The sequence below is a fragment of the Rhinoraja longicauda genome, chromosome 7, assembly GCF_053455715.1.
Source record: "Rhinoraja longicauda isolate Sanriku21f chromosome 7, sRhiLon1.1, whole genome shotgun sequence".
Taxonomy (NCBI): Eukaryota; Metazoa; Chordata; class Chondrichthyes; order Rajiformes; family Arhynchobatidae; genus Rhinoraja; species Rhinoraja longicauda.
This window is the reverse complement of record NC_135959.1, coordinates 46229404-46243111: the sequence shown is the minus strand read 5'-3', so window position 1 is coordinate 46243111 and position 13708 is coordinate 46229404. Positions and strand designations below refer to the sequence as shown.

The following is a 13708-nucleotide window of genomic DNA, read 5'->3' as shown; positions in this document are numbered from 1 at the left end:
GCCATTTAAAACTAAGAGTGCACAGAATAATCAAGAATTATCTTTAACTACTTCAAATGTACCTTAAGGAAATGTCTAGTTGCAGTGAAGAGTGGTGATTCTGTTTCTTGTGCCTTAGCACATTGTTCAGCCAGGGGCGTAAGGGCTTCTAAACAGAGTTGGGAAACTTCGAATGTCATTCTGAGAGAGAGTCAGGAAAATTGTAGAAATGCATATTCTAGAATTGTAATTCTAATTCTAATTATAACTATAATTACAATTGTAGAAATTCATATTCCTTGTACAAAATAAAGATATCAGACTATAAATGAATTATACAAACGGTTCCGATAATAAATTAGTATAAAAACTATAATACAAAATTGGTTGAAAGCAATTAGATGGATCTTGGAACGTAAAGGATTGTACAAAATAAATTATGCTGTGCTCCAGCCAGTCTTCAATACTGTGCAAATTCAAAGGCATAGAATTCCACTTTTTTCCCCAAAGTAACTAGACAACTGCCACCCACTTCCCTAATCTATAAAAGGTCATGATTTCACTCAAAAAACAAAGTGCTTGAGGAACCCAGTGGGTCTGGCAACATCTGTTACATCTGCCAAGTTTCTCCAACACTGTTCTTCCTCAAGATCCCAGCATCTGCAAATCTAGTCTGAGGAATTTCACTGATGATTAAGAGGAAAAAAATATTTTAAATGTTATGCAACATCTTCAAGTCACTCTATGGTCTTGTTTATTAATACCTTTAATTGCCTCCGACCTTTAACCTTCCACAATATCCACACTCCTTCAATTTTAACTACTTTGTCATCCAGAATTTAATCACCCAACTCTGACAAGATTCCTTAATCAGACTTTACCTAGCATTAAACATCATTCCCTTTATTCTACATCTGTACACCGTTGGCGGCTCGATTGTAATCATGTATAGTCTTTCCACTGATTGGAGTAAATGCCACAAAAAGTTTATTATTGTACCTCAGTACATGTGACAATAAACTAAACTAAACCAATATGTTGGAATTCACTCCTTAAACGTCTCCATATCTCTGCAAATCTTTCTTCCTTCAAAGCTCTCTTAAAAACCTAAATTGTTTTATCAGGCTTTTCTTCGTTTGTTTTATGGTGCTTATTGCCAACGCTTGTCTGATAGTGCTCCCATCGAGAGCCTTGCAAAGCATTTATAGTGTCTTAACTGCCAGTTAGTTCAGACTTTGCTGTTTAGGTTTCCACATAAATCCCAAAACTCTATCTTAGCATTAGATAAGGGTAAAGCTATTGGTTATTTCTTACAGAAAGTTTCCTGTGTTACTTTGAATACACATATGGAGTCCTGTAATCCCTAGTGAGGATACATCTGCATATGCAGTGAACAGGAATGGAGACACAAGGAATTGCAAATGCTAGAATCTTGAGAAAAATACAAATTGCTGGAGTAACTCAGCGGGTTAAGTGCCTGTTCATTCCCTCCACAGATGCCGCCTGACCTGCTGAGTTACTCCAGCACTTTGTTCTGTTGAGAGCAGGTTCAAGTTGCCTTAGTCCATCCTAACCCCTCCAAATACAAACCATGCCAAACATTTGTCACGATCAAAACCGTAATTCTAACAGAGCAGACGATCTATCATCAGTAAAAGGATACGATGTCATTCCCAATTCCAGGGAGTACATCAGACTTTTAAAAAGTTCTTCTGGAAGTTGTGGTATTTTCTCGGGAAATATTTCACAGATGAAGGTGATTAATTTGTAATATTGGTTACACAATGATGGAAACTGTCATGACACAAAAATAAAGTTAAAAATGTACTTTAAATTTAAAAAACAATGCAATTATGCATATCCAGAAACACTTGCATCAAACTATCAATTATAAACCAGTCCCACTCCATACATCATAATCTTATGATATAAATAATTTGACTTAAAAAAAGGTTGATAGTCCTCACCCACATGCTTATTATATGTAGCCTACCGAAGATATTCTCTCCTTCCTTTCAGTATCCTCCTCCCATCCAGCTCTCTACAGTCCGGACATACCTAGGTTTCTAGACATCCACCCCATTGGTCTTCAGTCAGCTTAACTAGATCATGCTGAAATACTAGTTTAAGCTATTTAATTTCATTCCTTATGAAGAAGAGTCCTGACCCAAAAAGTCACCTATTCATGTTCTCCAAAGATGCTGTCTGACCTGCTGAGTTACTCCAGCACTTTGCGTTCTTTAGTTTCATTCAAGATGTTTCAGTTCAGCACTCCAGGCTGTTCAAATCTTTTACCCGAATGCAGTGTAGTAACTAGAAAAGGGATACACATTTCCCAGTGTTTGTGATATTACAAAAAGCACTTACCTTTAACAAGTCTTGTGACATTAGGGGCAGTACAATATTAACTCCATAAAGAACAACATCTGCAGCAGACACTGATTTGTTTCCCGACTGTCCAGGTTCCTGCCCCCGAAATACTTCATCTGCATAAGAAATAGAGTGTAAAATGGCTTAAAATATTCTCGTTAAAAGACTGGAAGACAGACATAAATGTAAATGTATTCTAATTCATCAATTAACAGATAAAAAATCTCCCTAATGCATTGTACTACTTCATCCCTCAATGATTTTATATATTTGTGTAGTGACTTGAATATGAAGACACAAAAATACTCTCAGAAATAATGCACAACGACTGGTCAAGAAGATCTTGAAGAAATTAGCATCAGAAAAATTAAAGTATTGACAACATTAATTTGACTGAAAGCCAATAAATACACCAGGACCTGAAGATCTACATCTCAATGTTCGGAAAGGGTTGATTGTGGAGATACTGGATACATTGGTTTTCATTATCCAGACTGATTCCCAGCAAATATAACATGCTATTTAGAGCAACAAGGAACCACCGACCAATTATTCCGACATTGGTAACAGTATCTAAAATTAAAGAAGTGGAAACAAGGCCACTCATTTGAATGCCCAACACCAGAAGTCACAAACTAGACACACTAATTCAAACTTTTTGCAAGGGCGGCATGGTAGTGCAGCAGGAGAGTTGCTGCCTTACAGCACCAGAGACCCGGGTTTGATCCTGACTATGGGTGCTGTCTGTACGGAGATTGCACATTCTCCCCATGATTGCACAGGTTTTCTCCGGGTGCTCCGGATTCGTCCCACACTCCAAAGACGTGCAGGTTTTTACGCTAATTGGCCTCTTTAAAAATTGTAAATTATCCCCAGTGTGTAGGATAGTCCTAGTGTATGGGGTGATCGCTGGTTGGCATGGACTCGGTGGGCCGAAGGGCCCGTTTCCACACTGTATCTCTAAATCTAAGTATTTTGCCATGGCAAGTAGTTAGCAGGTCAGAGGAATTCTTAGTGACCTTCTCAAAACCTTATGGGGGGGGGGGGGAAGAAGTGCAAATACCCTCACCAGCTTATGGGACCTTCTGGCCATTCAAAAAGGAGAAGGAACATCTTTGATAAACACCCATACAACATATTACTTTGTTAGGTACACCTGGTGTGTCTGCCATTTACAGTGGGCTTCCACCTACCATACTACCTACCCACCTGTTCACCAAGTTAGCATGTGCAGCTCCCATTCTGGCCCCAGTCATCACAGAACTTTATCCCTGATAAAGCAGGTTATTCATGACCCCAAGGTACTGCTTAAGAGAGACTGAGTGCTTTTACCGTTCCTTATTACAAGACCTTTATGGTTTTTCAAAAAAGCCAAGAGAAGCCAGTTTCATGCAAATGCTGGAATCTTGAGAAAAACACAAATTGCTTCACCCTTCTGTCGTGACTCATTGTGGCACGGCTCATAAAAAGATGCTCCAGAATTCAAATCCCTTCAGATAAACTTATTACATTATTATTATTATTATTTTAAACTGTCATATATTATACTGGGGTATTCAAGATATACGGAGAATTTGCAGTGTCATACAATGTGCATGACATATTATTTTATTCGGCATCTTTGTACTCAGAGTTAAAATATACCTGTATCACTGAAGTCTATAAACTCCTTTGATAAGAGGTTAGTCAGAAGTTCCATAATAAGCAACAAATCTTGATACTGTTCCTCTTCTGCCGCCACATCGCACCGTTTCCTGCCCAAGCTGTTCTTAGAATAAACCTGCAGTAGTGTCAGGCACGCTTCATACAGCTTCATGGCTTTTGACTGGAAATCAACCAAAAAAATGGAATATATCAAACCCCCCCCAAAACTTGTAAACAATCTTCCCTATAGAACCATAACCATTCTTCTTTACAGGGAAAAAAAGACAGCCTGTTGTTTTATTTCCCTCTTGTAAAAAATAAACCCAGAGCAACAAATGTGATGTGAATTCACATTAGTTTAATGATTCAATAAAGTCAGGATCGGGCAGTGGTGCAGCAGTAGAGTTGCTACCTTACAGTGCCAGAGACCCCAGTTCGATCCTGACTACGGGTGCTGTCTGTATGGAGTTTGTATGTTCTTCCCATGACCTGTGTGGGTTTTCTCTGGGTGCTGCGTTTCCTCCCACACTCCAAAGACGTTCAAGTTTGTAGGTTAATTGGCTTCGGTAAAATTGTAAATTGTCCTTTTTGTGTGTAGGATAGTGTTCACGTGCGGGGATCGCTGTTCCGCATGGACTGGGCAGGCTGATGGACCCGTTTCCACGCTGTCTCTAAACTAAAGTCATTTCAGAATAAAGATAAAAGAACGGGCTCATTGTTCTGGACACCAAGAACAAGTAGAAAACTACTCGAGCAACTTTTAAATCTCACGTAATTGTAAGATATCACGCAAACAGGAATAATGACGCCACTGTTATATAAACGACATAGTAATAATAAGTTCCTACATGCAAAGTATGTGAATCGTCTTTTCTGATGGTATTGACCAAAATGTGAAAGCAGACGAGGACTTGACTGGTCTGGAATAGCAGAAGGAGATAGATGGATTATGGCAGTGGTGCTCATATTGAACAAATCATTAGACAGATGAACCACAGAGAGAATATTATAGAGTCAAGTGATGGTTGAAAAGGAATAATTAGCAAAGAAGGAAAGTTAAATAAAAACAGATAGAAGTATTGGACTCCGCTAAAATGGCCTGAACGGCACATCTAGATCAGCCAACCAAAAACTACCCTTGATCCTCAGAATAAGATCTGTTTCTCAAAGTAGTGCAGCCTACAATCGTGTGCTGGGAGGTGCAAATGGCCCTCCAAAAGGTTTGAGTGCCCCAGTCTAATCCTATTCAAATCCAAGATCTACTGAGCAGGAGGCAAGATTACAACTTTAATACCATCTTAGTAATAGCACGTAACAAAAGCTTTTCACTGTACCTTGATACATGCAGCAAAAAAATAAAGAGGCAGTAACTAAAGGAATAAATTGAGTCTTTCTGCTTGGGAAATCTCAAGGTCCTGAGGAAACCATAAATTTGAAGTATGATTAAGAGACAATTTTACTTAAATGTTTTTTAATCAATTCCTTCCTCAACTTGCAATTTATCTGTTGGAATGAAATAAAAACACATTCAAAAGAGACAAAGCTAGAGCATAGACTTCACTAGAATTTCTGATGTACCAAACTAATTACACCCAGCACAAAATGATCTCCTGTTGTTTAGGAAAGAACTGTAGATGCTGGTTTAAATCGAAGGTTAATCTCCTGTTGTTTGTCTAGTGCACACTAACCAGACTGGCAATTTATTTTATAACCAAGGAATTCAATGCAATAGTCACAATGCGTGTAACTTTGACCTTGTATGCATGATATCTTACAGTTACGTGAGATTAATACACATCTACATTCATTTACTAAGTATTGATTAAGTAAAAGAGTAAATCATAGTAAAGGCTAAAGCATTGTGTTTCGAGAACTGTTTTCATGAATTAAAAAGGCACCACAAAATAATGGAACTTCCTTCAATTCCATAATCAAACACAAGTTTTTCCTTTGAAGGAGAAAACATAAGCAATAACAAAGACAAATTATTAAGCATGCAATTGTTTAACAGGAAGGACTTCCAACACAAGCAAAGTAAGTCATACTTGTTTTACTTACCTCTCCAAGGTAGCAGATTTGTTTGTGTGCAACTTCAACAAAAACTTCTATGATCAAGTTAACAGTTTCAGGTGTGTTCTTGTAAATCTCCATTAAACCAATGCAATTATTGAGGAAATCCATTAAAAAGGTGAAGAGAATGACTACATTGTCTATCTGCGTTGCCTCTGCTATTCCACAAAGCGCCTCGAGTGTGGCAATGATCTCCTGCTTCACCTCTTCTTCCTGACAGATTTGTTGGAAGTTTTCTTGGTTTATAACATTTAGAAACCGTTGTTGGAGTGGTTGGAGAACCTAAGAAAAATACATTATAAATCTGTGATAAATGAAGTGAATCATTGTAGAACGTATCTCTTCTTGAGATATTCTTTGCTTGTTACAACATGGAAATAAGCTATTCAGCCTGATGAATCCATGGCGGCTCCCAAGAAGATTCTTAACAGTTCTGTTTCCCCTCATCTTATTTTCCTGCAGTCCTGCAACATTCTCTCTCACACTTACTTTCAGATTATCTTTTACCACAAGTGGTAATTTACAATGGCCAATTAATTTGCCAGCATATTTTTGGGATGTGGGAGGATTCCAGAGCACCTGGTAGAATCCAGCTGTGTGGAGCAGAACATGGAAGTTTGCCAAAAGGAGGATGTCAGTGTAATGGCAGTTTCTATACCTTCTCAAAGTCCAACTTCGATATCCATTACTGCTCGGAGATGGAATGGAGGTATAGCTTACGCACACACCGCAATCTTCCAAACGCTGTTTCTTGATTAATTGGTCTTTATTAAAGTAGCACAAATCAAAGAGTAATTCATAACTTTTCGTTCTTATCAACTGTTTCTTCTTCAAACAATACAGTAAAAATCGTGTAGTCGTTACCGTGTGGTCCTTGTGAGTGTAGCTGGCGCGAGTGTGGCAGTCGTGAGTGTGGCAGACGTGAGTGTGACTGGCGCGAGCGTGGTAAAAAACTGTATTCTCTCCATCCTCCGAGACTAAACTGACCCATAATCTCTGTCGCTATGCTAACCTCCTCCCATGTGGACACTCCCCATTACGTATCAAATCACACCCACAAGCATGCAAATCAGACAGGAACTAGAAATATCAAACATAGCCATAATACAATGACAGTAATTAAATTAAGCGTAAATGGCTCCTACACACCGGCCCCTAATTGTTCTGTGTATATGACGAAGCAATTACCATTAGATATTAAAAGGAGCTATAAAAGCTTAATATTTAACAAAAACAAAAGTAATATGCATTATATGTTGGCATTCAAACTTCTTTTGCGATTCTTCAATCTTCTCCTTCACCATCTAGAAGCAGACATATCTTGGTTTTCGGTCTTACCAAGATGTTGTCCTTAGGCTGAAGTCGTACAGTATGCACAAAACACTTTAACGTCTGACATGATTTCCAGTATCTTTTTACAAAGTTTCGACAACATGTGATTTCTTCCTCCATGTCCGATCTGTTCATGAATATGTCGTAACAGCAATGTTGAAATATGAAAGTCCTTTGAGGGAATAATAGGATGCTTAGCTTCTTTAAGCATCGTTAGTTTATTTAGGCGACCACCTAGTCTCAGAAGTCCTTTATCCAGTATCGGATCAAGCCTGTATAAATGACTACTTCTTTTAACACCATGTTCACCAGCTTGTGATGCTTATATTCTCTTCCTTATATTCTTGTCTTTGACAGAAAGAGATAACTGCATTTTTCGCCTTAAAAATATCATCCAGACATAAACACTGTACCCGGTAGGATGCCTTAAAAACTTGCATTTCTCTATCAACCTTTTCTTTCAGCTTGCCAGGATCTGTTTCAAAGCTACTCATAGCAGCCCGAGTTTCCTTTCTCTTCCGAGTCCACTGCAAAAACATTGTTTTTAATTTAAGAAACCAAGCCACCACTGTCTTCAACTTATTCCATGATGGGAAATGGGTAATTAAATAGTTTGTTGAATCCAATGGGTCCTTAATAATGGCGTTCACTAAAATGTCTTGCTTGATCTCCGGATCATTAGCAGAGATTTCAGTTTCCAGGTTAAACTTTGGCCATTCTCAGTATGGTTTACAGAGAAACTCTGGCCCATTGATCCATCTCTTACTGTTTAAGAAGCGGTCTGCTGTTAATCCTCTAGACTCTAGAGTGGAAGTATATTTATACCAAGGAAAATTCTGCGGATGAAGCCTCTAGAGTCTAGAGGCTTCATCCGCAGGATTTTCCTTGGTATGAATATACTTCCACTGTGATACATTAGTAGCATCCCTTACAAAAGAGATCCTGTTTGCGACAAATGTTAGGAAGCGTTTATTTTCATTGTTGATATACCTAAGCACTGTCATGCCATCAGTCCAGAAGGTAGATTCCTCCAGCTTAAGCTGCAGTTCTTTTTGCAGCAATATGTCAATTCTGACAGCTAAGACTGCGGCTGCAAGATCCATTCTGGGAATCGTCATTTGCTTCAATGGTGCCACTCTGGCCTTTCCCATGAAGAATGCAGCATGTACTTCATTGTTATCATTTTCCAGTCTCAGATATTAAACAGTACCGTAACCACTTTAATTTGCGTCAGAAAAGTGATGCAGCTGTGCAAATTTGATTCGACCAATGTTTGTAGGCTTCATACACCGGTCCACTCTGAACTCCGAGATCTTGTCGAGATCTTCTAACCACTCTGTCCATCGCTGAGAGAAGATTTGCGTTATACTCTCATCCCATCCAAGTTTCTTCTTACAGAGATCCTGCAAAATTCACTTGGCTGGTAGTGTAAATGGTGCAAGAAATCCCAAAGGGTCGTAAACATAACCAATCACAGACCGTCTTGTACATGGTCGCTCCTGAATCGAAATTCTGAACTTGAACACATCTGTTTCAACGCACCAGTGCAATCCCAATGCTCTCTTCATGGGCAGATTGTCTTTGTCCAAATCCAACTCCCAGGTCTCCTTGGCTCTGTTATCTAGTGGAATGGTTTCCAATACAGCACGGCTGTTGCTAATCCATTTCGATAGCATGAATCCTCCCTTGTTGCAGAGGGAAGTCAAATGTTTTACCATTTGAATTGCTTGTTCCGTAGACATGGATTTTAAACAATCGTCCACATAGAAATTGCTCCTTACTATGTTTGTCACTTCCTCAGAAAAATGAGCTTTATTGTCCTCAGCAGTTTTCCTCAATGCGAAGTTTGCACAACTTGGTGATGACACTGCTCCAAAGAGATGTACCTTCATCCGGTATTCAATGAGATCTTGTTGTGCAACACCATCCGACCACCATAGGAATCGCAAGTAGTTGACATGTTTTTCCGATATCTTGACCTGATGAAACATTGCCTTGATATCCGCCATCAAAGCTACCAGCTCTTGTCTGAATCTGATGAGAACTCCGATGAGTGTGTTCGTTAGGTCTGGACCCTGCAGCAGTTGACAGTTAAGTGATTTACCCTTAAAAACCGCAGCACAGTCGAAGACCACTCTTAATGTTTCTTTCTTTGAGTGATACACCCCATGGTGTGGGATATACCAAAGCTCTCCATCACTTCGACACCCTTTCGGCATAACCATTATCAATCATCTCTGTGAGGAAAGATGTATATTCATCATGAAATTTTGTATTCTTGCCAAACTTGCGTTTCAGATTCTGAATGCGTTGTTCTGCAATGCAATGGTTATTCGGCAGACTAACACTTTCTTGTTTAAAAGGTAAGTCTAGGCAATAGTGTCCTTCTATCATCTTTTCTGAGTGATTCATAATTTCCAAAAATTTTACTTTTTCTCTGGACATTTCTTCTGATTCCTTGCTGGTTCTTTCATTGAAGTCGTGATTATATTGCCTGGTCAACAACTCCTCTAGATTTACAATATTCGTTTGACAGCAGCAGCAGTATAGTTATTCCTTTTCCTGCCTTTGTTGCTCCTTCTCAGGGAGTCATAGATAACCCATCCGAGTATGGTTGTCACAGCAAACGGTCCATCTCCTTGACTGGTAACAACATTTCTAGGTTCTAATGCCTTCAAAGCATTCGGTCAGATAAGTAGGTCGATATCAGAATTTATTTTAGGTATCTTGACATCCTTCAAGTCAGGCCATTTTTCCAAGTCTTCTTGCTTAGGTATATTTGGATGAGAGACGGGCATAGTCTCTTGTGTAAACACAGATATTTGTATAAAATTGTCTTCCTCCAGACTAGATATTTCCATACTTGTGATATGATAACTATCGTAGCATTTCTGACCATTCATGGTGTTCAAGAGAAGCTTAACCTTTTCTCCTGTAACGTCCAGCCTTCTCATTAAGCTTTCTGTGCATAAGGTAGCTGAACTTCCACTGTCCAAAAATGCATATGTTTGCAACACTGTATTCCCCTCGCTGCTCCTTACCTGTACTGGTAAGATGGAGAAAATACAGGTTTCTACCCCAGCCCCAATATGTGCATTTCACTGGGGTGAGGCAACAACATCACTCGTAGCTGTGTTCTCCTTTTGTTCCATTTGCTCTGGCTTCTCGTCCGTATTCCTCTGTTCAATGTGAAGCAATTCAGGATGATCTTGTTTGCATATATTACAAGTTATCCGATTCCTGCAGTCTTTAACCATGTGTCCTTTCTTCAGACATCCATAACAGATTCCTTTCTCCTTCAAGAAGTCAATTTTATCTTTATATTCCTTTTAAAAAAAATATTCGACACCATCTTATAGTGTGACCAACTTCATTACATGAAAAACAAAACCCTTGTGACTTAACGGTAGATACATCCTTTTTCATTCTGTCCTTCGTTTCTACGGGTGTTATGACAGCAGCAAAACTGCTTTCCTTAGGTCCTGATCTTCCCTTGGTTTTAGTAACGGTAGAGCCTTTGACAGTTGCTGATTTAGGATCTTGAATATTCCCATAGCGTAGGTTTGACATTAACCGTACTTCTCTTTCCATGAAATTCACCAGGTCAGGAATCATGGCCTCTCTATCGTCAACCTCCTGTATCAAGCCTGTTTTATCTCTCCACTTTTCTCGAAGCCTATAGGGCAGTTTTAGAACGATAGCCTTCATATTACTAACAACATTCATTTCTTCCATGTGGATGCTATTTCTCATTGAATTACAACAACCCCTAAGAAATATCGCAAACTCATGCAAAGCCTTCGCATCTTCCGCCTTGATAACTGACCAAGCAAAGGCCTTTTTCATGTATGCGCTAGCAATCTTCTGTTTGTTATCAAAATGCTCTTCAAGCAACTCTCTTGCCATTTGATAGCCCTCATCCGCAGGCAAATGTCGACAACTCTTAACAAGCTGCTTCGAATATCCGCTTGTGTATTGCTCCAGAAATCGTAAGCGATCTCTGTGACTTGTAGTTTTCATTTCCACTCCTTCTTCAAACGCTATTATGAAAGTTTCATATTGCAAAGGATCACCATCATATTTAGGAATTTCCATTGGGGGTTAGGCGACAGAAAGATTTTGATGAACCATGAGCTCGCTGAGTCTCGTTTGATTCCTTACCAATTGATAGAATTCATTTTGAAATCCCTGGCTTAGTGCAGGTCGATCCGGATAAATGTTGTCACAAGCCCCATAATCAGTTGTTTGTCTCTGGCTGGGTGCAGGTAGCTGATGAACAGACCTCTGAGAAGAGTACTGGGTTGGCTCTTTTCAAGTCTTAACAGACATCCCAAAGGTAGGTTGCTTCGGTCTAGCACCCGGTTGCTTTGGTGAAGTTTTGTCGGCCATCCACTTACTCAGTGCTAGTTTGGCGCCACGAGACCAGACTGGCTCTGGCGGTAGGTTGACTTTAGCTGTTGTTTCCAGCTTAGTAGCTCCTTCTTGGATTAAGGAACTCTTTTTCTGAGATACTCTCGAGCTGCATTTTGATCTTTGGCCTTCCAGTATATCCCTCGTTGCCCCAGCAGCTGCCAACTTCGTGGCTATTTCTAACCGTTCCTTCTCTCTCTTCAGCTGTTCTGCTTGTCTCTTCAGCTGTTCGTCTTGTCTCTTAGCCTCTCTCTTCAGCTGTTCTTCTTGTCTCAGCCTCTCTCTTCAGCTGTTCTTATCTTTTCAGCTGTTCTGCTTGTCTCTTCAACTGTTCTTCTTGTCTCTCAACCTCTCTCTTCAGCTGTTCTTGGCTCAGCCTCTCTCTTCAGCTGTTGTTGCTCAATCTCATTTTTTCTCTAAGGCGGAAGCTTCTAGCGAGAGAGCAGCCATCTTAGCTTCAGCTTCCATTTGAGCAGAGACCCTCGTAGTTGAACTGGCTACAGAACCAGATTTACATCTAGATCTTCGTGTTGAAACGTTTGAGACACTATCCTGAGGTGTAATTTCTTCTTCCACTTCAACACCTTGTTGCATCGCACCTTCTACTGTAGAGTGCAATGTTTGAGCTATGGTTTCAGACAACCACTTCTCCGCGTCAGCCATGAAACCATCAAAAAATTCCACCCTCTCTTGGAACCACTGAGTGTGCCATTCGAGTTGCTCCTTTGGTAGTTGTAAACACAATATTGAGTGTTGTTTTTCTCCAACCTCATGGCAAAGGTTAAGTAGTTGATCCAGATTAGATTGTGCAATGTTCACATTCTCATCTGATTCCATTAGTTCCTTCTGATATTCAATTAATTTGATGACCTGCTTCCACAACTTATCTCTATCCTTCTGGCATCTTTCCAGATAGGCTGCCTCTCCTTTTTACTGAAAGTTTAATGTCTCTTTTCTCATATCTTCTTGATTTTTGCTCCGCATCTCCCTCCTGTGGCGGTTCTTCATACTTACCTGATGGAAGATCCATGATGAATTGGTGCTTATCGCTATGTTCCAGAAACACCAGAAGAATTCAAAACAGAATGAGTATTTTTTCAAAACACATCATTAATTCCAAGGCTGAGAGTCTTCGGCCAGTACCTATGGTAAACAATCGCTAGCTGAGCACCTTATCTTGTAGAAGTTCACAACATCGTTAATTTTCAAGGTCGTGCTCTGCGAGTTTGGTTTTCTTATCTCCTCATAGCATAAACAAGCTTCTTGTATCAAATAGTACTTCTGCAGAGTTTTCTCAGGCTTTTAAGTTTTTAAACTTCTTAACTTAAAATTACGACTAAACAGTCGTCTACTCATGGTACCCGGTCAATGAAGTCTTCAATCTTCTAATGATCCAGGTGTAGACCGTGTCAATTTGCCTTCGACCGGCGGATTCTTTATTCCTTTTGGCTTCTGCTCTAATCCCTGGCAGAGATTCAGCTTCTTCTTCAATATCACTGTTGAATCGGATTTTGCTTGTAGAACAAGTCTTTCTTAGATTCTTCTGTTAGCATAGCCTTTTTTACTCGAGTCCATTCAGATAAGTTTTTTTACTCTATGGCTCCATTCAGAGAAAAGTTTTTTACTCTACCTCCATTCAGAGAAAGGTTTTTGCTCTATGGCTCCATTCAGAGAAAAGTTTTTTACTTTAATGTAATGGCAGTTTCTATACCTTCTCAAAGTCCAACTTCGATATCCATTACTGCTCGGGGATGGAATGGAGGTATAGCTTAGGCATACACCGCACTCTGAGATAACAAAAACGAATCTTCCAAATGCTGTTTCTTGATTAATTGGTCTTTGTTAAAGTAGCACAAATCAAAGAGTAATTCATAACTTTTCATTCTTATCAACTGTTTCTTCT

General features: G+C 39.5%; 1 protein-coding gene across 1 annotated transcript in view; it reads right to left on the bottom strand.

Annotated features, from left to right (window-relative positions):
• The window catches only part of xpo4 (exportin 4), a 100200-nt gene that overhangs the window by 6155 nt on the left and 80337 nt on the right, over nucleotides 1–13708 (bottom strand). The window contains exons 17-21 of the mRNA XM_078402434.1: nucleotides 6052–6345; nucleotides 3994–4174; nucleotides 2347–2465; nucleotides 1643–1773; nucleotides 63–180 (exon numbers count right to left, since the gene is read on the bottom strand). Of these exons, the coding sequence (XP_078258560.1) occupies nucleotides 63–180; nucleotides 1643–1773; nucleotides 2347–2465; nucleotides 3994–4174; nucleotides 6052–6345 (843 nt within the window). The remainder of the gene's footprint in view (nucleotides 1–62; nucleotides 181–1642; nucleotides 1774–2346; nucleotides 2466–3993; nucleotides 4175–6051; nucleotides 6346–13708) is intronic.